This window comes from Chiloscyllium plagiosum, chromosome 11 (assembly GCF_004010195.1).
Source record: "Chiloscyllium plagiosum isolate BGI_BamShark_2017 chromosome 11, ASM401019v2, whole genome shotgun sequence".
Lineage (NCBI taxonomy): Eukaryota > Metazoa > Chordata > Chondrichthyes > Orectolobiformes > Hemiscylliidae > Chiloscyllium > Chiloscyllium plagiosum.
Genome location: NC_057720.1, coordinates 27,546,425 through 27,570,895, shown reverse-complemented (window position 1 = coordinate 27,570,895; position 24,471 = coordinate 27,546,425). Strand labels below are relative to the sequence as shown.

Below are 24,471 nucleotides of genomic sequence, written 5' to 3'. Positions count from 1 at the left end.
CTTGGTTACACAGTCCTATTTTCAATTTATAATTTTACAATTAACTTTATAATTATCTCACCTTTTGAAAAGAAGTATAGCAATAACAATGATGATAATTAACACAACAGCAAGTACTGGTCCCATCACCCACAGCATCTCAGGATCATCCTGTGCATTCGGCGATGGGGTTACCTCCACCAGAATTGTATCAGAGTAGGGGCTAGCAGCATACATCTGCTGAACAGAAAAAGAACACAAGAGAAATAATATTAACATCTATAGCAATTAATGAAATGATGCGTGTCACTTTATTCCATGGTTATTTATTATTGAATTAAGACATAATACCGTACTTAAATAAAATAGTCAGTTCCCCACCAAAGTAAATAATAAATTATTCATTTATAAAGCTTTTGTAGTTAAGTATTTTTCTAAGTTTGTCTTCTAAACATAAAAATCTGGCTACTGTTCTTCAAACTATTAAGCGCTTGAAGTAGTAATCTCCACTTGTGAAACTAACTTAGCGAATATGAGTTGTTTATTTGATTTTGGAGATTAGGGAGGAGAAGGGAGACAAGTTCCCTTCTACAGCATGGAAGCAGACCCTTCGGTCCAACTAGTCCATGCCAAACATGTTCCCAAATTAAGCTCGTCCCACTTGTATGCGTTTGGCCCATATCCCTCCAAACCTTTCCTATTCATATACTTATCCAATGTCTTTTAAAAGTTATAACCGTATCTGCATCCAGTGGTTGACTCTCTAAAATAGCTCTAGCAAGCTACAGAGTTCAAGGGGTATTTTCCTCATATAAATGACAATAAATGAGGAAAAGGCATTTATATTGGTTGCTGAATCAGTGGGCAGATGTTTATAGAGATGCAGTTAGCTTGTCTGCTCAAAAAGAAAGTTGGCTGGAAGTCAGTTTGCTCCTTGTAAGTCTGTCCTGCAACTATGTTGTTCTGCAGATGGGCTAAATTGGTTAACAGCATGGCTTCTGCTCCTCACTCAGCAGGAAGTCCTTCCCTCGGAATTAACCGACAGCTCCATCACTCATGGCAGCACAAGATTTCAAGTAATGAGTACTGCTGGGACTGTACAAAGGAGCTGAAAGAGCGCTATACTGCTCCAAGAAGGTTAGTCCTGGGGTTTCATGGTTGGGAGAGATCATATAGCTCAGGAGGCAGGGAGAGAGTGGTAGGGACCAAGTCCTGATAGGCAGCAGCATGGTAAAATAAGGTCTTGGGGTGGGACTGCCCTCCAATGTACTCGGGGCATCAACAAACTGAAATGTCCCCAATCTTTCCTGCTTTTGTTCATGCAGGTGTTTAAAAACAGGCTGTCCAGTTATGTCCCACACTCCACCCCAATATAATGTAAACTAAAATACTTAAGATTGACTATGACAAAATGAAATATGATGCCCAATGTCCAGTCAACTCATAGTCCGGTTTATATCAGTTCAAATTTAGATTACTTACAGTGTGGAAACAGGCCCTTCGGCCCAACAAGTCCACACCGACCCGCCAAGGCACAACCCACCCAGACCTAGCCCCTACATTTACCCCTGTACCCAACACTACGGGCAATTTAGCATGGCCAATTCAACCGAAACCGGGAGGAAACCGGAGCACCTGGAGGAAACCCATGCAGACACGGGGAGAATATGCAAACTCCACACAGTCAGTCACCTGAGGCGGGAATTGAACCCGGGTCTCTGGCACTGTGAGGCAGCAGTGCTAACCACTGTGCCACCGTGCCACCCACGTGTGCTACCGTGCTGCCCACAATATTTGAGATTTAAATGAGACTCAATTGTTCGAACAGCCTCCAATCAACAAGCAGGGTTATCATTTTTTTGTTGTAAAACCCAGAAGTTTACGACATAAAACAAGATATTTAGGGTGTAGGTTTGCTCGCTGAGCTGTAGGTTTGATATCCAGACGTTTCATTACCTGGCCTGGTAACATCATCAGTGGCGACCTCCAAGTGAAGCGAAGCTGTTGTCTCCTGCTTTCTATTTATATCTTTCTCCTGGATGGGGTTCCTGGGGTTTGTGGTGATGTCATTTCCTGTTCGTTTTCTGAGGGGTTAATAGATGGTATCTAGATCTATGTGTTTGTTTATGGCGTTGCGGTTGGAGTGCCAGGCCTCTAGGAATATTCCTTTTCTTGTCCAACACTATACAGACTTCTGTAGTGTTCAGAGTATTAGTGTACTCTGGACAGCAGCATTAGGGCATAGCTAATATCAGGATTTAACCAGATTTAACCAAAAACAAATATTCCCTGATTACAAACTGATAAGAATTACACTCCTTAAAAAACACAACAGAAGGTAGAAAAACAACTGGCAATACAATGGATGTGTAGCAAATTTCTCAGCCAGCCTGTACTATGTCTGAATTGCAATCTATGCAAAAAAAAAATCAGTTTAAGCAACTTTCCTTTAAGGTCCCTCAAGCAAGGAATTAAGCCACTTGTAACAATCAACAAGTCCTTACACTGCCAAATTATTGCAATATTTATATAAATTTCAAAACCCATCAACTGTTTGTACAATTCTCTTATTTATAAACCTCAAGAGCCTGATAAAACCACTTTCTTTGACATTACTTCCTACAACAGAACTAATTGCCTGTGCAAGATGATCACCCCTGAAATATGACAACATTAAACTCTAATTCAATACAGGAGGAATGATTTTTCTTGCAGTCAGATAAATTTAGTGTTCAATTTTTCTTTGCGGCTGTGCGATCCTACATAGAATGAAATCTGGGCTGATGAATACTGCAGAATTTGACCAGACCTAATGAGTTTTCACCAAAAAATGAACTCAGAACTTGTTAGCAATGTGAGGAGAAAATATGCATTTTGATGTCGACATAAATGTTTCATCTGAGTCCTCAGTACACAATCCAACTGCAGCAGGTACAACTCTTTGCGAAAGTAAATCAAAACGGTAACATTCCGCTACAGTGATGAATACTCTGCTTTGTTCACTACTGTGCTTTACTGACATTTTCTAACTATTCTTCAGATTTTGCAAATTTCTCCACCTTGATTTTGTTCACAAAGACTTTTTAAAAATCGTATCCAAGAGAGATGAAAAAATGTTTACAATTTAAATCTGCAAAACTTAAAGAAGTACATAATACATAGTCATGATGGTTTTACAAGAAAAAATCAAAGTATAATTGCAAAGGAAGTGATATATTTAATTAAGAAATTGAAGCGCTAATTAAACTAATCAATGTGAAAATTAAAACTGATTCATTGCCAATAAGCTTGTAAACACACATGGAAATAGCGGGAATTCTTAAAAAAACTAACAACTTACATGAAGAGAGCCAAACACCTGTAAGAAAAGTGGACTGTAAGCAGTTGACCCTCATAGATTCAATGAAAGAAAGATATGGCTGTGTTTCTAACAGCGACAGAAGCAAAGACATTTTTTAAAGCTAACATATTAATAGATAATACAACAGAGATAGGTCAGCCATCTTATTGGATACAAACTGATTTCTAATATAATACCCCTTAAAAGCTGACCATACTTTTAAGAAATTATATAGGATTGTGAGTATGACCTTAATCACATATACTTGTTTTGACATTCAATTGCTTCTTCAGGTGAATTTGAAGATTGCATTTAAATTTAAAGTAGAATTGTCATTTTATCACTATTCTTATTATGATACACTCTATGACATTACCTTTTTTTTTGCTAAATTGCCCAGTCTCTTAGGTGCATTAGTCAGGGGTAAATATAGGGTAGGGGAATTATCTGGATGGGTTACAATTCGGAGGGCTGGTGTGGACTTGTTAGGCTAAATGGCCTGTTTCCATACTATAGGGAATCTGATCTAATCTTATAGTGTCATACAGCACAGTAACAGACCCTTCAGCCCAACTCATTCACACTGACTAGGTTTCCTAACTCGTTCAATTTGTCTGCATTTGGCCCAAATCCCCCTAAACCTTTCTTATTCATGTACTTGTCCAAATGTATTTTATTATTTTTTTTTAAAATACAGAATCCTGACAGTATGGACGTGGGCCACTCAGCCCATCATATACATGCAGACACTCCAAAGAGCATCCCGCCCAGATCCTCCTTCCATCCCATCCTAATAACTCTGCATTTCCCATGCCTAACTCACCTAGCTTGTTCATCTCTGGAAACTACGGGCAACTTAGCATGGCCAATCCACTTAACCTGCACATCTTTGGACTGTGGGAGAAGACCGGAGCACCCGGAGGAAATCCATGTCGACACAGGAAGAATGCACAAATTCCACACAGTCGCCTGAAGCTGGAATCAAACCTGGGTCCCTGGCGCTGTGAGACAGCAGTGCTAATCACTGAGCCATTATGCTGCCACACCTTTTAAACATTGTAATTGTACATCTCTCTACCACTGCCTGCGGCAGCTCATTCCATTTACGCACCACTCTCGGTGCAAAAAAGTTGCCCCTCAGGTCCCTGTTAAATCTTTCCCCTCTCACGTTAAACCTATGCCATCTAGATTTGGACTCCTCTACCCTTGGAAAAAGAATTTGGCTATTTACCTTATCATCCCGTGATGATTTTATAAACCTCTATAAAGTCAGCCAAACTTTTTCCCACTATGATTCCATTTGAAGCTTGACAATTGTTTGACAATTTGAGGAGGTCAGAGCTCCATGACAGCCACTGCCTCCAAATTTCAATTCACTTCCCATTTGGGGTCCTGATACCATTTTGGGAAATCCTGCTCTATGATATAATGTTCATTACTATAATGTAATTCAGAATTAATTCTTGTAGTAAACAGCTATTTGCAAGTATTAAAACGTTGTAGTAACAATGAGTTTGAAATAGTGAAAAATCTAATTCTGAAAATTAAAATATTGTACAGAAATTGTTGATAAACATAAAAACAAACTCACAATTAAATTTTGTGTTGTGTGATATAATCTGACTCAATATTTTGCTACTCTCCTTCAAACTTGTGCAATGGGATCTTCTAAATGCACCCAAGCAAACAGATGGGCCACAATCTAATATGTCATCTGAAAGATGGCATGTCCAAGCAGCACTACAGTGAGAAGTATCAATATTGGATCTGAACTTTATGCAATATCTGCAGCTGGGTAAACAGAATCCACAAATTAAGATGTCATGACATCAATTGTGTACCAGTCAGTCACCCATGTCCTCCATAATTTTACAGGTGGTGTTCTAGATTTTTGTAGAATTCCCACCTGCGGTTCAAATGAAGGCCTTAAATGTGCAATTAATGCACAATTAAGGGTCTCATCCTGTCAGTGCTCTGATCTCGCACAAATCAGGAGCCAAATTAGACCATTTGGCCCCTCTAGCAAGCTCTACTGTTCAGAAAGGTCATGGATTCCTCAGAATTGTGGGTAGCCTTTCATCACCTTGTTTACCACCAATGTATTGACCTTTACTTTAAAAATATTCAAACTGCTGTTTCCACCACCATTTAAGTTAGAGTTACAAAAGACTTCATTCCCCTGTTAGAGCAAGAAATTCTCATCTCAGCCTTAAATGTGCAACCCCTTATTTATAAAATGTGATCAAAATTTCTAAATTCTCCATAAGTCAAAATACCATTCTCATATACATTGTGTCAAGATACCTCAGAATTTCATATTTCAGTTAAGTTGACTCATTTTCATCTCAGCTTCAGTGGATACAAGTCTATTCTGTCAAAGCTTATCTCATAAGACAATCTACTGACTCCAGACATTAGTCAAATAAACCTTCTCTGAACTGCTTTGATCACATTTATATCTTTCCTGAAATAAGGAGGTCAGTACTGTACAAAGTACTACAGATGTGGTCTCACCACTGCCCTATATAATTAAAGCATAAACTCTTTACTTCTTGCTTTGAATTATATTTATAATAACTAAATTTATTAGCTTTCCTAATTACTTACTGTACTTGCATAATGACCTATTGCAATTCACGCAGCACGGCACCCATATCCTTCCTGCCTCTCAAGCGTTCTGCAATATTTTACCATTCAAATAATATGTTTTTAAACATTCTTCTCATTAAAATGCAATGATCGCAGGAAAAGATTGTGCCCAACGTGCAGCCCAGCAGTTACAACCCTGCCGGCAACTGTGTCAATCGGGATAAGTCCACCCATTGATTTTCCTCTCCCAAGTCTATGCTCTTCAAGTCCAATATCTAATCCCTGCTCCTGTCAGCCTGGTGCCAGCAATATCTCAGACTAACTGGAATGCATGAGGCAATTGCTGAATGCCACCTTCCTGTCTTACCGGCAACAGCAGCTTTGGCCACCATTCCTGCATGATACTGTCAGTTTGCACAGCTGCCAGCCAGTCCATGAGATCGGACATCCTCCTGCAGACGCATAAGACTCCCAAATCTCATCCAAATGAAAGGGCCATCAGCCAGAAACTTAAAAAAAGGATGAGCTTCCTAAGTGTCTGAGGCTACTTCCCCAAAATTTGGGTTTGGGTGCAAAGATCCCACCTTCAGTTTGAAATCCAGCCTTAATTTTTGTGTGTTAAGTCCTGCAGTAAGAATTAAGGCCAGAACATTGTGATTCAAAGTTTAGAGCATTAACAATTCCACTAGGACTTGATCCTGAAATGGGAATAGAAATTATTTGATGTATCATGTTACTCATATTTATTATTTGACACCAAACTTGTAGCAGATTTAAAATGTATGAATTGAACTTACTGAAAATCAGCATGTTTGCTTTTTTTGTCATTTATATTATAAAACATTGTTGAAAGTTATTACACAAACTTGACTGAGTTTTTTGAAGAAGTAACAAAGAGGATTGATGAGGGCAGAACGGTAGATGTGATCTATATGGACTTCAGTAAGGCATTTGACAAGGTTCCCCATGGGAGACTGGTTAGCAAGGTTAGATCTCATGGAATACAGGGAGAACTAGCCATTTGGATATAAAACTGGCTCAAAGGTAGAACACAGAGGGTGGTAGTGGAGGGTTGTTTTTCAGACTGGAGGCCTGTGACCAGTGGAGTGCCACAAGGATTGGTGCTGGGCCCTCTACTTTTTGTCATTTACAGAAATGATTTGGATGCTAGCATAAGAGGTACAGATAGTAGGTTTGCAGATGACACCAAAATTGGAGGTGTAGTGGACAGCGAAGAGGGTTACCCCAGATTACAACAGGATCTGGACCAGTTGGGCCAATGGGCTGAGAAGTGGCAGATGGAGTTTTATTCAGATAAATGCGAGGTGCTGGATTTTGGGAAAGCAAATCTTAGCAGGACTTATATACTTAACAGAAAGGTCCTAGGGAGTGTTGCTGAACAAAGAGACCTTGGAGTGTAGGTTCATAGCTCCTTGAAAGTTGAGCTATAGGGAGAGACTGAACAGGCTGGGGTTGTTTTCCCTGGAGCGTTGGAGGCTGAGGGGTGACCTTATAGAGATTTACAAAATTATGAGGGGCATGGATAGGATAAATAGGCAAAGTCTTTTCCCTGAGCTGGGGGAGTCCAGAACTAGAGGGCACAGGTTTAGGGTGAGAGGGGAAAGATATGAGAGAGACCTAAGGGGCAACCTTTTTATGCACAGGGCAGTACAGGTACGGAATGACCTGCCAAAGGAAGTGGTGGAGGCTGGTACAATTGCAACATTTAAGAGGCATTTGGATGGATATGTGAATAGGAAGGGTTTGGAGGGATATGGGCTGGGTGCTGGCAGATGGGACTAGATTGGATTGGGACATCTGGCCGGCATGAACTGGTTGGACCGAAGGGTCTGTTTCCATGCTGTACATCTCTATGACTCGATGACATCTTTTTGTTCATTCATGGATATCATGGTTAAGCAACATTTATTGTCCATTGCTAACTGCCTTTGAGATTATGGTGATGATGATGAGCTGCCTTCTTGAACCACTCAGTCATATTTGGACAGTCATGATTTAGAGATGCCAGTGTTGAACTGGGGTGTACAAAGTTAAAAGTCACATAACACCAGGTTATAGTCCATCAGGTTTATTTGGAAGCACTAGCTTTCGTAGCACTGCTCCTTCATCAGGTGGTTGTGGAGATCGTAAGCCACAGAATTTTGCTGTGATGCATTTTTGCTGTGTGATGTAATTGAAGTTATGTATTGAAAAAGACCTGGATTGTTTGTTAAGTCTCTCATCTTTTAGAATGAACATATTGGTTTCAGTTCTTTCATATGTAAATTGCAGAACATTTAAAAGTTACAAGAATGTAACAGGAGAGACACTATGAAATTGCTTTCTCTTAACTGGGGAATTGTAATATGGCTTTGGCATAAGAGTATGATCATGTAGGACTGAGATGGGAGGACATTTCTTGACTCAAATTACTGTGAAACTTTGGAATTAGCTCCCCTAAGAAGTTGTGGGTGCCCCATTATTGCATATAATGGAGGCTGAGATAGACTAAGTTTTGATCTATCATTGAATCAAGTATTATGGAAAGTGTGCTGGGAAGTGGAAGATCAGCTATGTTGAATGGAGGGCAGCGATGATATACCATACGGTATACTTATGTTTCTTATATTCTTATTTTCTAACAATGGGATTCCATGTAGTGACTTTATCCCTTCAATTAAAAAAACACAGTTAAGGCAGAGGTTTATCTTAAGCATGGAAATTTTAGCCAAGTATTCAAGAAAATGACAATGTTCTAAAAATTCCAAAATACTATATGTATACTTACTGTATCCTTCTCCTCTAATGCTGCCAAAACAAAGCACAGGTAACTGTGGTTGGGAGATAGTGGTTTATTGTAAAACCCTCCATAGGTCTGTTCATCTCCAAGTGTGAATGTGTCTGGTAGTTTCTGCAGCTGGGCAGCAATATATGGCTTTGGTTTCTCAGACTGACGTCGTTGCCGAATATTATGATGGTGGTTTATCCCTTCAAACAGCTAAACATATACATACATGTATTTTAGTAACATTTCAATTTTTTATTTAGATGATTTGACTAACAAAGCACAGATTCTGCACTACTGTGATACACGTAGGAGTGCATAACCTGTTCATCCTGCCAAAATTAAACCAATAAAAGACCACACAATTCCCATTCTCAGCCAAATGGTCTGTGTAAGTGCCAGAGATCAAATGTTTCACGACAAAAACAGGGAGACAAAAGTGCTGGATTGGAAGTTAATATTCTTCAATTATATGTCAGACACTGCAGAAACTTAGAAGATCACCTTGCTGAAACCATGGCCAATAGCAGTAGTAGGGAGAGAAAAAAAGCTGTAAGAATGGAAATGGAATGGAAGAATGGTTCAGCTGTACATTTTAATACAATGGTTTCAGAAAGAGATCTCCATTGTCAAACAGGGCCTAGGATATTCTTTACTGTGGCTCTTTATATTCCATAATATTTAACACTGATTCATAATTTTAGTTTTATATGAACTAATCATGAACTGAATAAAATTTGCAAAATTCTTCTCAACTTTTGTATGAAGAACACAAAAGAATTTTTTTCTCGAACATTAAACTGCATAAAGCTTTAAGAAGATCAAAACAATACAAGGGTTTCTCTCATGTACTAATCACTGCTGGGGATTTAATTTGTTCCAGAATAGGGCTGATATACAAGTGAGTGAGTGAAACGCTTCTAAATTTGAACTGATAGCTAACGGATGAGCATTGCTGGGTGCATTTTCTTCCATTCAGATCAATAGATTAGATACTTTTATGTAAAAATTGATAAGGGAACAAGAATATATACCTGTGTACAGCTGCAATTTAGATATTGCTTCCCTCATTTTCTCAGGAGAAACAGCCCCTGCATTTAATTTACTAAATTGCCATTCAATTTTTGATTGAGGTTGAGGGGAGAAAAGAATAAAATGAAGCACTGGCCCACTTGCTATCCAAACAGATAGCTTTCTACACATTTATCAACTCTCATTGTAAATGTAAACTGATGACAATAAATTTCCAGAACACGCAACATAAAACTTTCATTAAATATACATGGTATCATTCTGATTATAAAGTCTTACATCATCAAGGTCCATCTCCTCAGGATTTTGCAATTTGTCTGTAACAGCACGTTGGGTTCTATCAAATGGTACCACTACAATAAAATACCACCTAAAAGAGAGATTCTATAGATTAGATGGAAAGGCGGAAAAGGATAGTCACATTTTCTGAACAATATGAGAGCTGGTTTTAACCTGCAACATCTGGCAGGAACTGTGCAGGAAGAGAAAAAGGTCCTGTAACATTCCTGTAGTGATTGGAACAAGGTTAATCAGGTGGACCTCATTCAGTAGGATTTCACTGACTGAGGCTTTTAACCTGGTCCAATCAGGGAATCCTGGCTGACAGAGATAAACAGGAGTGCCCCCTCTTCCGCGGTTACGTTAGAGCCCGGGTGTCTCTGGAGAAGGATCATGTGGTGTCCACCAACACCCTGGAGTTGTTCAGGGAGTGGTGGGCACCGCGGGGTGTGGAGTGCATTATTTCCCCCTCAACTCTATTTTGATTTAATTCCTGCTCTCCCCTTCACTGTTTGATCACACAGCATTGCCCTTTGATGTCAAGGGCACTGCTTGTCACTGGCCACTTGGGTGTTTCCTTTCTTCCTGGTGGTGGAAACTGAATAAAGATTTGTGCACCTTGTGAAAAAAAAATAAACAAACAGGAGTGTCCCCTCTTTCGCAGTTCCATTAAATTTAGATTAGATTTAGATTACTTACAGTGTGGAAACAGGCCCTTCAGCCCAACAAGTCCACACTGACCCTCCGAAGAGCAACCCACCCAGACCCATTCCTCTGCATTTACCCCTTCACCTAACACTAGGGCAATTTAGCATGGCCAATTCACCTCACCTGCACATTTTTTTTGGACTGTGGGAGGAAACCGGAGCACCTGGAGGAAACCCATGCAGACACTGGGAGAATGTGCAAACTCCACACAGACAGTTGCCTGAGGCAAGAATTGAATCTGGGTCTCTGGCGCTGTGAGGCAGCAGTGCTAGCCACTGTGACACCGTGCCACCCACAAGGTTAGAGCCCGGGTGTCTCTGGAAAAGGAGCATGCGGTGTCCACCCACATCCTGGAGTTGTTCAGGGAGAGGTGGGCGCTGCAGGGAGTGGAGTGTATTATTTCCCCATCCAATTCTATTTTGAATTAATCCCTGCCCTCCCCTTCAATGTTTGATCACGCAGCATTGCCCATTGATGTGAAGGGCACTGCTTGTCACTGGCCACTTGGGTGTTTCCTTTCTTCCTGGTGGTGGAAACTGAATAAAGATTCGTACACCTTGTGTCTTTCACTGTGTCTCACACCTGCACACACACAACATGGGTGCTGGGGAAAAAAGAAAAAAAAAACAAACAGGAGTGTCAGTGGATCTGTTCACTCTAGAAGCCAGCTATGATCTGGCTGGTTCTGTGTCATGTACTGTGCATGTGTAAATAAAGGGTAATTCGGTGACGGGATACCGGCCTTTGTGGGAGATATTTCAGGTTCCTGTCCAAAATTTCGCATGTCTGAATGCAGCTTTCGTCTCTGTTTTAATAAGGCATGCTGCAATTAAAATCCCAATATGATTTCAAGTTTTATCGGCAACAAAGTTCTCCAGTTTAAAATATTTAACTCTAGTTCTTAATGCAGATGAGACAGTGACATCATGTAATGTACATGTACAATCATGTGACATTTTGTTTGAAGTGGTCTTTTCTAAATTTATAACCATCCCCACCGACCCAGACACAGTCATTAGAACAAGCAAAGTTTATGTGACGATATAATCATTTGCACCATCTCACAGACTTTCCGCATAGTTTACAAAAACAAACCTACAGAAATGGGTTAGCATATTAATATAAATTTCACAAATCCAGTGATTTCATTCTTAAATTAGGTCACAACTTACTTGACAATGGATGTGGTCTGCACCTTTGGCAGATTTATTGGCAATTTGCCATCCTGGATATTTTTGCTGTACACAACTGGTTTTGTGCGCAGCAGGTTAGGAGCAGTTCGGATCGATACCACCTGCTGTAGTCCACCAGCACTATTTCCACGGTTTGTTAACACAAAGGAGTATTCGGTGTCAGGCTGAAGCTTTGTAATAAGTTTTCGCATGGATTGTCCATCAACCTCTATGCTTTGGCCATTGTACAGGATCTGAGATAGGGATAAGAAAAGGCACTCATAATAAATTTTTAAAAAGTTTATATTTAACTTCATTTTTGTTTGCTTCCTTTCAAAGCAGATGATCAACATCAATTGTGCTATAAAAAGAGGCACTATAGTAAGCTCCAGTTTGTTAATGGAAGATCACCAGGTTGTAGAACAATTTGACAGCAATTTGTTACTATCTATAATTACTTCATGGCAGTTTCACAATTAAATCAAAGTATTCAGTTACAACAGAAAGAAAATACAAGTTAATAAACTGCTTGCAGAGCTTAGAAGTTTCACCAACAATTTTTCTTTCCAGGCAACTACAGCAGTTAAAATGTTAGATCACCTTTTTCAAACAAAGATTCCTGAATAATCAAACATCTCATTGCTCAACCTGTCCTTTGCCTGTTACTCACCATGTATTAATGGATGGCCTGTCGGCCAGGTGATTTTCTGTCCATTTCAGGGAGGAACTTGAGTGTCATTATTTAAGCGAGACCCAGGAGTTAAAATAATTTGGTCCTGATTTCTAAAGTGGTGAGGGAGTTTCCAAGTCAACTTGTCACTCACCTGCTGAAAACTTATCTGAAGTTCAAATCAAGGCCTTTAATTTGCATTAATTTTGGTTTATTTTGGATGGCAGCTGTTCGACATTTTTAAGAATGTAAGAATACAAATCATATTTGTAACTACATTTCCGTTGCCATGCATTCATATGCATAAAGATGCTATTACAATTTGAATAATTTCCAGACACTTATTTGAGTCTCGCATAAAGACTTCTTTTCAAAGGCAAAGTTATGTACTGAAATATAATCTAAGGTGTGAAGTAATCTGGAAAGTAGCTTCAAATGAGTAAAAATTACATTTATTAAGCTGAATAAAATTAATATAATCCTGATACAGTTCCCCTCTTTGATTGAAGAACAAATAAAAATGATATCTCCCATATCTTTGGCTATAACAGTGTCAATGAATAGAACTAAACACAAGAACAAACAACTAGATTTCATTAGATTGTGATCGTTAAAATAATTTCCTGGTGTTCCTTTCAAAGCAATAAAACCCAAGAATCCTTCAATTCTCTGTAGCACTTTAAACAATGTTTCTTTAATGAAAAGTTTTTCTGTGAGAAAAAACAAATTTAAGGAGTCCTTCAAAACTGTAGAACAAGTGGAAGAACTATTAAATGGGGAAAAACATGTCATTCGTTATCCAAATTAAGCAACTAATGGCTAGAACTTTGGACTCCTTCCAGTTATTTGTCATTTCAATGCACCATCTTGCTCCCATACAAACATTTCCTTATGAGGTCTGTGCAGCATTCCAATGAAGCCCAAGCTGGAGGAACTATACCTCACTTTTCTGTTGAAGGACTTGATAGCTATTAAGACTCAACAACAATTTAAATAATTTCAGAGCACGACCTAGCTTCTATTATTCACATCTATCATTAACACATATTTTGAAGCTAAATCTTTCCTTTACTACTATTTGAATTCCCTATGTCCTTTTGCTCAGGGCACCCTCACCACCTCTTCCACATGTGCAATCTACCCTGCATGAAAGCAGTTATTTTTCAGCCATCATCAGTTTCAAGAGTCATTGTACTCAAAACATCAACTTTGTTTCTCTCTCCACAGATGCTGAGTATCTTCAGCACTTTATTTTAATGGCTAAAGGTGTCAACCAAAAATTAACTTTGGAGATTTCAGAATAACATGAAGAACTGCAGATGTTGAAAGTTTAAAACAAAAGCAGAAATTGTGGAGAAATTCAACAGATCTGTCAACATCTGCAGCAAAAGGCAGAGTTAACCTTTATATAACCTATAAGTTATCCTTCTTTAGAACTGTTAGTAGCTCGGAAAAAGTGGTATTTATGCTGATGACAGGAGGTTGGGGAAAGGAGTTATCAGATAGAATGAGATGGATCCCAGAGAGAAAAAAAGAAAGTTAGACAGACAGTGAGATGGTAGATACTAAGTCAGGGAAGGAGAAAAGCTGAAAATTGGGACAACGAGTCGGTGAAAATGGGTTGGCTGTGCTGAAAGCAGTCCATGTTATGACAGGGTTCAGGGTATGGGGACGGGTAAAGGACATGGAAGGAGGTGGTTAGACTCTAAATTAGACCACAAGACCGTAAGACATAGGAGCAGAAATTATGCCATTCAGCCCATCGAGTCTGCTCTGCCATTCAATCATGGTGAATAAGTTTCTCATCCTCATTCTCCCATTTTCTCCCCCTAACTCTTGATACTTAAGAACCTATCTATTTCAGTCTTAAATATACTCAATGACCTGGCCTCCACAGTCTTCCGTAGCAATGAATTCCGTAGATTCACCACTCTCTGGCTGAAAAGGTTTCTGCTTATCTCCGTTCTAAAAGGTCTTTCCTTTGATCTAAGGCCAAGCCCTCCAGTCCTAATCTCTCCTACCAATGGAAACATCTTCCCAACATCTACTCTGACAAGGCCATTCAGTATTCTGTATGTTTCAATCAGATCCCCCCCTCATCCACCTACATTCCATCAAGTATAGTCCCAAAGTCCTCAAAAGTTTCTTGTAAGTTAAGCTTTTCATTCCAGGGACCATTATAGTGAACCTCCTTTGAACATGTTCCAGGGCCATTACATCCTTCCTGAGATATGGGACACAAAACTGAGCACAATACTCCAAACGTGGTCAGACCAGAGCCTTGTAGAGCCTCAGAAGTACATCCCTGTTTTTATATTCAAGTCCTCTCAAAATAAATGCCATCATTACATTTGCCTTGCTAACATCTCATTCAACCTGCAAGGTTTACCTTGAGAGAATCCTGGTCTGGAACTCCCAAGTCTCTTTGCATTTCAGACTTCTGAATTTTCTCCCCATTTAGAAAATAGTCCATGCCTGTAATCTTCCTACCAAAGTGCATGACCTCACACTTTCCCACGTTGTACTCCATCTGCCATTTCTTTGCCCACTCTCCAAACCTGTCCAAATCCTTCTGCAGTCTCCCTGCCTCCTTAAGGCCAGAATGCCCTCAGTTCCTTCAGCTAGATTGTTAATGTATAAAGTGAAAAATTGTGGTCCCAACACTGAGCCTTGTGGTCCCAACACCTGCTTCCATCCTGAGGAGGACTCTTAACCGCACTCTCTGCTTTCTGCCAGACAACCAAGCTATTATCCCTGCTAGCACCTTGCCTCTGACACTATGGGCCCTTATCATACTCAGTAACCTCCTGTGCAGCACCTTGTCAAAAGCCTCCTTGAAGTCCAGGTAGATAACATCCATTGCATCTCCTTGGTCTAACCTGCTTGTTACTTCCTCAAAGAATTCTAGCAGATTTGTCAGGCATGATCTCGCCTTGATTAACCATGTTAACTTTGCCTTATTTTACCATATACTTCCAAGTATTCAGAAATCTCATCCTTCACAACGGATTCCAAGATCAACCGAGGATGGGTTATTGGTCTGTAATTTTCTGCCTTTTGCCTTACTCACCTTTTAAACAGGGGTATCATGTTAGCAATTTTCCAGTCCTCTGGGACCCATCCTGATTCTAGCGATTCCTGAACGATCACCACTAAACCTCCACTATCTTTTCAGCTACCTCCCTCAGAACTCTAGGGTGTAGTCCATCTGGTCCAGGTGCTTTATCCACCTTCAGGCCATTCAGTTTCTTAGCACCTTCTCTTTGGTGATGGCCACCATACTCAGCTCTGCCTCCTCACTCTCTTGAGTTTTTGGGATATTACTCATGTCTTGTTCCCCACTCTATCTCTCTAGCATCATTTTTCAGTGGCTCAATGTCCAGTTTTGCCTCTCTTTTGCCCTTTATATATCGAAAGAAACTCTTACAGCTTTCCTTTGTATTACTGGGTAGCTTACCCTCATATTTAATCTCTCCCTCCTCATTTCTTTTTTTGTTGCCCTCTGTTGGTCTTTGTAAGCTTCCCAATCCTCTGGTTTCCCATCGCCCTTTGCCATATTATATGCTTTCTCATTTGCTTTTATCCTATCCCTGACTTTCCTAATCAACCATGATCGCCTCATCCTCCCAAGGGATGTATCTCTGCCGTGTCTCCTAAATTACTCCCAGAAAGTCCTACCATTGCATTTTCACTGTCTTTCCTGCGAGGCTTCTCTCCCAGTCAATTCCAACCAGCTCCTCCCTCATGCCTCTGTAGTTGCCTTTATTCAGCTGTAATACTGATATCTCTGATTCTAAATTCTACCTCTCAAATTGCACAGTAAATTCAATCATATTATGATCACTGCCTCTTGAAGGTTCCTTCAATTTAAACTCCCTTATCAAGTCTGCCTCATTGCTCAAAACTAAATCCAATATCGCCTGCTCCCTAGTGGGCTCCACCTCCAGCTACTCCAAAAAGCCATCTCATAGACATTCTACAAATTCGTTTTTTTACAGTCCACCACCAACCTGACTCTCCCAGTCCACCTGCATATTGAAATCCCCCATGATCATTGTTATTCTTTTCTATCTCCTGGTGTATCTTGTGCCCCAGCTCCTGACTACTTTTCAGAGGCCTGTACATAACTTCAACAATATTTTTTTAAATCTTTGCAGTTCCTCAATTCTACACCATGTGACCCTATTTCGTTTCTCACTATTGATTTAATTTCATTTCTTTCTAATAAGGCAACCCACTCCCTCTGCCCACCTGCCTATCTTTTCGATAGGATGTTTATCCTTGAATATTCAACTCCCAATCCTGATCCCCTTGAAGCCACATCTCCGTGATGCCCACTACATCATTCCTGCCATTTTGATATGCGCCACAAGCTCATTTACCATATTCTTCATATTGCATGCATTCAGATATAACATCTTCAGTCCTGTATTAACTGTCCCTCTTCTCATGCTCATTCATTTGCCCAGTGTGCTTGAAGTTTGATTGCTAACCCTTTCCATTCACTCTGTCCTATTTGTGTCTGTTCTGGAGATTTTAATAACCTCTCCTCAGTTCTGCAATCTTACCTCCTCTTTTACTTTGGGTTTTATAATTTCCCTTATAACTGAGTCCTCTCTCCCCCTATTTAATTTAAAGCCCTGTCTACAGCCCAAGTTATTGAACTTCAATAACTGAAGGCCGCAGGGTCCCCACGCAGAAGATGAATGCTGTTCTTTCAGCATGCACTGAACCTCAATGGAACATTACAGTAGGCCCAAGACAAAAATTTTGGCAGACAGCGCACCACTATGTTGAAGTGGCAGGTAACTGGAAGCTTGGGGCCAAATTTACAGATAGAACATAAATGTTCTGCAAAGTAGTCACCCAGTCTGTGTTTTGTCTCCCCACTGTGGAGGAGACAGGGATTTCAGAAGTTTATTTAGATCCTTCAACTGCTTACTTATTGAGTTAAGTTGTCCAAATTAAATCACCAGTCTGGATCGATCAAAACCCTATTAATCCATAATAATACCAACTGCTTATCGATTAGGTGGTAACAGTGTAACATTCTAATTGAGTAGAAAACTTTTACAATATTACTTGGATAATATTAAATGTAAAAAGCAAATGAAATATTAGCAAATGAGCATTAAATTTTAAAGTAGGCAAAAAGTGTGCCAAAAAATTCAAATAATACATTTCAACTCAGGCAAGAAGGGCTACAAGAAACTCAACATACAAAATTATTTTTTATATTATTTTTGGTATGGCCTGTACCCCAGGGTCGGTCATGGCAATGGACTGCTTTTAGAAAACCCATTTTCACCTATTCATTGTCCCCTATATCAGCTTTTCTTTTTACCTGGCTTACTATCTATCATCTCTTTGTCTGTCTAACTTTGTCTCTCTCTCTCAGGGTTCAGTGTCCACCTATCTGATCAATCCTTTCCCTCAATCTCCTGTCATTAGCATAAATACCACCTTGTCCTAATTACTATCAGTTCTGAAGATGGGTCACTGGACTCAACACTCTCCTCCAGTTTATCCTGGTGTATCGTTTTGGTTTCCATGTAGCCCTAATGACACCAGATTAGCTTAGGTCTGAGGGTACAGATTAAATATGATACTTCCAAACTTCAGAAATGACAAATTCTTATTGTCAAAATTAGATAGGGCATTTATCAAGTTTCTTGAAACACTGAGTTAGCTCATATTTTTCACCTATGCAGATCATACTACAATTCTACAACAGTTGGGTTTTGGAACTCACTTGACAATAATCTAACGAAGTGATCAAACATGGTTCCATAATTTACTTTCCAGAAATAAACCATCGTAATCTGACAACAGATTTGTAGGTCCACATTTTTGTGTGACGACAAATTTTACGACGACAAATTTACGACTATAAGTTTAGTGAACATAAGACTATTTACATTTAGGAAGTCAGTCAACTGAAGAATCATGTGTCTGATTCCAAATGTATTTTTATATACTACACAAATCCTTTGAAATAGCATATTTTAATCTCGTCTTGATAATAAAACAAAAAGAAGATGAAATCTCAATATGAACTTTGAATGGGCGTGAAAGGAGGAAATGAATCCAATACTTTAAAAGAGCAAATCATGGGATGTTTGAGAAAAGGAAAACTTTATTTCAGATGTCATCGAGTGAAGCAAATCTTTCTGTCAGAATACCATACTAAGACTAAAATTGGGCCCTTGAAGACAGAAACAGGTGAATTTATTACGGGGATCAAAGAAATGGCAGAAGAGTTGAACTGGAACTTTAGATCTGTCTTCACTGGGGAAGATACGAGCAATCTCCCTGATGTAGTAGTGGCTGAAGGACCTGAACAGAAGGGAATTTATATTAGGCAGGAAATGGTGTTGGAGAGACTGTTAGGTCTGAAGGCTGCATTTTGAGTGCGAGCAGCAGCAGAGTGTAAAGGAACCCGGAAGGCTACAGCTAAGGTAAGACAGTTTGTTTTAAAATTACTTACCGGTAGTGGGCAGCGGTGTTTTTTTTTTCTCTTCACAGAAAGAGCGGGAGCAGCAGGGGGAAGTGACGAAGACCAGAGGGGCAGCCGGGAAGGAAAGCAGTGAGTATAAATACTCACCCTTCGACGCCAACGGTCATTTTGAGTGCAAGCAGCAGCAGAGTGTAAAGGAACCCGGAAGGCTACAGCTAAGGTGAGACAGTTTGTTTTAAAATTACTTACCGGCAGTGGGCAGCGGTGTTTTTTTTTTCTTTTCACAGAAAAAGCGGGAGCAGCAGGGGGAAGTGACGAAGACCAGAGGGGCAGCCAGATAGGTTTTTTCCCTATAAAAGCGCGCAGGAGAAGAACCCGAGGCACTACAGAGGTAGTGCCTCCCACCCTCCCTCCTCCTCTAACCTAATAATAAAACCCGTTGTGGTAAGTAGGTAAGTGCTGCATTTTGCTTGTTCTATTCTTTAGACCCAGTTTTTTTTTTTAAAAAGGTTACTTTTAGAGGGATGGCAGTGAAGGCAGTGCAATGTTCCTCTTGCAACATGTTTGAGGTGAGGGATGCCATGGACGTCCCTGCTGATTACACTTGCAGGAAGTGCACCCATCTCCAGCTCCTCCAAGACCGTGTGAGGGAACTGGAGCTGGAGTTGGATGAACTTAGGATCATTCGGGAGGCAGAGTGGGTCATAAATCGGAGCATTAGGGAAGTAGTAACTCCAAAGATTGCAGACCGATGGGTGACAGTGAGGGGGACTGGGAGGAAGCAGCCAGTGCAGAGACCCCTTGCGACCGTTCCCCTCAAGAACAAGTATACCGTTTTGGATACTTGTGGGGGAACGACTTACCAGGGGTAAGTAATGGGGCTCAGGCCTCTGGCACGGAGCCTATCCCCGTTGCTCAGAAGGGAAGGGTGGAGAAGAGCAGAGCACTAGTAATTGGGGATTCGATAGTTCGGGGCACAGATAGGCGGTTTTGTGGGGGCGAGAGAGACTCACGTTTGGTATGTTGCCTCCCAGGTGCAAGGGTACGTGATGTCTCTGATCGTGTTTTCCGGGTCCTTAAGGGGGAGGGGGAGCAGCCCGAAGTCGTGGTCCACATTGGCACCAATGACATAGGTAGGAGGAGGGCTGAGGATAATTCTCATCCTAGTTTTCAAAGCCCTCCATTGCATCACACCCCCAATCTCTGTAACCATTTACAGCTCTACAACTAATTATGTATTCTGGATGCCTTCAATTCTGGACCCATGCATTTATAAGTTTCTTTATTCCTACATTGGTAGCCATGTTTTCAGCAGTGGAAGCTGTGAATTCCTTTCCTAAACACCATTTTGCCTCCTTCTTTAAGACACTTGTTCAAATTTACCTTTTTGATAAAGCATTTCACTCCTTTGGCTTTAGTCATTTTAAAAATGTTATTGCTGTTGGAATATTTCACAACCTTAATGGATAAATGGCAGTATTGTTATTGTTAATGTGTGCAAGAGGATCTTTGAAATCTGCACAAGTCAGGAGGAATTTGCAACATTAGCTGCAGTGAAATAAAGAAATTTAAAAATAAACACACTTGAAAGATGATTCAATAATTTTATTGCTTCAGAGATATCATGTACACAATCAATCACATTTAATCTGGTCTGATCACTCAGTATAACACTGTTATTTGTAAAAGAAACATACCATACAAGGGCCCACATATAAGTTTAACTTTAAAGTAAGATTTTACAGATAAAGAAACATTAAAACGTATACTGCTGAAATGTAATATTTTACTTACTTGTGACTAAGCTCAAGATCAGTAAATCCAGATTAATTAAATGCTGTACTGTCATTGTTTGTCATGAAATACCAGGGATAGTTCTCATTTAGATCGACAGTAAGAGCACCAACCTCAGGATATTAATATAGTGTCATGCTGAGATCCTGGGAAAGGTAAGCCTTTATTTACCAAAATCCACTTTCTTATTATTATTGCCATGTCATAGAGATAAGCATTTAAAAATCTGTCTCTAGAGAAACTCAGAAAAGGAGACCAACCAAAAATGAAATTGAAGTATGCGATTGCTGAGCTGTTTGTGTTTCAAACTGCATCTGCCAGGAATGTCAGCTTTGGAAAATTCAAACCTAAAAAGTGTTGTACACTAATCCCAGCAGCATGCATTATAAGGCAAGTAACTTTTCATTAGTTCAAGTATTTTAGTTCCATTCACAAGTCACAAATAGTCTTTGACAGGTGGGATATCCTACTGCAGTTACAAATCCTTAATATTCAACCATGTCAGAACTTGGTTTGTGTTATAGGTTATAACAAACATAATTACAGGTACCATTTTACAAAAACCTCTCAGTTTCATCATGTACAAATAATGATCAAAACATCTTTGCTAGACCTTTTAAACAAGATGTTCCAGTTATTTCTATTTAACTTTTTTAAGAAAAAAAACTTGTTTATGGGATGTGAGTATTATTAGCAAAGTCTGAATTTGTTACCCTGCCCAATTGCTGTGAAGAAGGTAGTGGTGAGCTACATTCTGGGATTTTGACCCAGACAGTGAATGAGCAATGATATCACGTGTCACTTGGAGGTGAAAGTTCCACTTAGTATTATAGTGCAAACCTTCCACTCAGTTGCTTAAAAAATATAATCTATATATGTTAGCATTATTACAATACAATAAACCTATTCTCTGAGCATGAACGCTTATAAGATACTGACCTTAGCTGTGGTATGTTGTATAGTTCTGGGTGCCTGACTATAGGAAGGAATGCATTAGAGAAAGTACATAAGAGTTTACAAGAGTAGGCTCAGCAACAAGTCACTTCAGCTATGAAGAAAGATTGGATAAGTTGGGACTGTTTTCCTTGGAAAGATGACTAAAAGAACAGTTGACAGAAGTTTTCAAAATCATCAACAGTCTGGTCAGAGCAGATAGGGAGAAACTGTTACACTTGTAAATGGATCGAGAATCAAATGGTAGTTTTAAAATGTTTTGCAAACAAAGTAAACATGAGAGGAGGAAAAAGTTTCAAACACAGCAAGTAAATAGGGTATGGAAATATGGTGGAGGCAGTTCAACTGCGGAATTCAAGAAGGCGTGATTATTCGATGATAATCCAATCATTATTTAAATAGAAACAATGTTGAGCTTTGCAAGGAAGAGGAAGATTGGCACCAAGTTAAAATACATGGAAAGCCAATGCAGACATGATATGCTGAATGGCTTCTTTCTGCACTGTCGCAAATTTGTGACCAACAATTTTGGCAGACCAAAAATATGTCTATCTCAATCTTAAATAGATGAAATTCACAATCCTCTGCTGTAGACAACATAAGATTCACAACTCTTTGAATGAAGAAATTTCTCTTCATCTCAGTCCTAAGTAATTGGACTCATATCCTGGCACAATGCCCCAGTGTTTTAAGATTCCTCAGTCAGGTGAAACAATCTCTCTTTGTCTATGTTGACAAATCCCTTAAGAATTTTACATACTTCAATTAGATCATCTCTCAATCTTCTATCTCAGGAGAATACAGGCCAAATTTACTTATTCTGTCTTCAAAGGTCAACCCTCCCACTCTTAGAAACAATCTACTGAGCCGACCAACAATTCAAGTATGTCCTCCTACAATTATGGAATCAAACACTGTGCACAATACTCCAGGAATGGTCTCATCAATGCAGTGGGAATATTCTCAGCCTATATGGTGTAGCAAGACTTCCTAATTACTAAACTCCAATCCCATTGCAGTCTGGGCCAACATGAAGTGTGCTTTCTAATTGTTTGCCATATCTGCGTGCAAACTTTGTGTTCCTTGTACAAGTACGCTCAGCTGTCTCAGAACATCTACACTGACAAGTTTCATGCCTTTTGAAATGTATTCTACTTTTCCACTCTTACAATCAAGTGAATAACCTCACACTTGCCCAAACTATAGTCCATCTGCCAACTTGTTGCCTACTCATTAATTCTGACTATATGGACTCAATCTTACTTTTCTTTGACTAAGTCTGAGTTGCACTGAATACCTTTGGAAGGATTTCCATCCTTTGGGACTGGACCAACTTTAAATGGCATCTGTGCACCTGGACGAGCACTGGCATTATGAAGCTATCTTGCTCATTGACGGTCGGAATCTGAACATGTTGGAGAAGGAGAAGATGATACCACAATTCCCCAATAGGGACCTGGAGGTCTTGTTGGACGTTGTAGTGTAATGCCCTCTACTCGGAGGACCAGCAGAGGAATTGTGACAGCAGAACCATCTGCCAATAAGGCTCAAGCACTGCAACTCTCACTATTGCCTGCAACATCATCCTCCAGTGGTTCTCACCTTCTCCACTACTTCCCACAATATGAATGTTGTCTGTGATGCCTCCTTATTGCTGCGTGACACCTCATCACTATACTCCACTTACATCAGGACTAAAAACCCACTTACATTTCATTTAATCTTCCCTTTCACTCATAACAGGAGGAGTCAAATCATAACTACGCAGAGACAGCTTGTATAGGAGAAGAGGTGTCAGATATCTGGCTCTTCATCCCATATAGAGAAAGAATCTTGGCTCTCGCAGACTACTGGGACTTCTTCTACAGGGATGTCAAGACATCCACGTGCCACCAACTGAATAAGTACCTGTTTTGACTACAGTGCAGTTCTCATAGTAACCGTGCTATCAGTCTCATTAATTAGATATCACTTCTAACACCTGGCTGCAATGCCTTCTCTTTCTTTTGTCTTGCAGGTAATGCAGCATATTCACCAGCATTACGGAGAAATGACCAGCCCTCTCAGAAATCAGCTCCTTAACATTTGAGGAGGAGAGTATTGCTTCCACTGACAGGTTAACAGGTGCCAAGGAGAGCCGGTTCCAACACCCTCTGGGTCTGCTGGAGAGCTGGCATATCTGCATCTCATCACCCCAGCTACTAGTCCTCAGGGCTGAAGGCTTGGCGCAAGGAGATGGAGAACTTGGTATGCGAAATAGGTGCCTTTTCTCACACAAGGCAATGTGATGAGAGATTCAGCTGCAACAGGAACTATATGCAACATTCACAAAATCTCCACTCAGGACTCTCCAGAAAGGGTCATGCAGGGCTGCCATCACTCTGCCTGCCTCTCTCTGATGAACTACCCTAGGCATGTCTTGTGCCACCAGACACAAATGCCCCTGGGGGTCTCTGACCAAATTTCCAGGGTTAACAAGCTCCCTCTACCTGCAGAATGACAGAGAACACTATGATGTAGTAGGAGTGAGTGAAAGAAGGAAACTTATTTAGAACACTTAGAAATATAGGTGACAAAATACTGTGTATTACTTATACTTCTTTATAAATAGCACTGCTTTGACCTTACTTCTGGTCTGTTTAAAAATAAGGGGTAGGCCATTTAGAACAGAGTTGAGGAGAAACTTCTTCACCCAGAGAGTGGTGGGTGTAT

The 24,471-nt window shown here is 40.0% G+C and overlaps 1 protein-coding gene across 25 annotated transcripts in view; it reads right to left on the bottom strand.

Moving 5' to 3' along the window:
• LOC122554240 (receptor-type tyrosine-protein phosphatase F-like) overlaps positions 1 to 24,471 on the bottom strand; it is a 465,745-nt gene that overhangs the window by 108,797 nt on the left and 332,477 nt on the right. For 20 of the 25 annotated variants that reach the window (XM_043698932.1, XM_043698931.1, XM_043698941.1 and 17 more), the window contains 4 exons: positions 11,885 to 12,138; positions 10,005 to 10,095; positions 8,697 to 8,906; positions 62 to 219 (listed from right to left, as the gene is read on the bottom strand). In XM_043698932.1, the coding sequence (XP_043554867.1) occupies positions 62 to 219; positions 8,697 to 8,906; positions 10,005 to 10,095; positions 11,885 to 12,138 (713 nt within the window). The remainder of the gene's footprint in view (positions 1 to 61; positions 220 to 8,696; positions 8,907 to 10,004; positions 10,096 to 11,884; positions 12,139 to 24,471) is intronic. The other 5 variants (XM_043698933.1, XM_043698939.1, XM_043698957.1 and 2 more) reach the window with 1 other exon arrangement.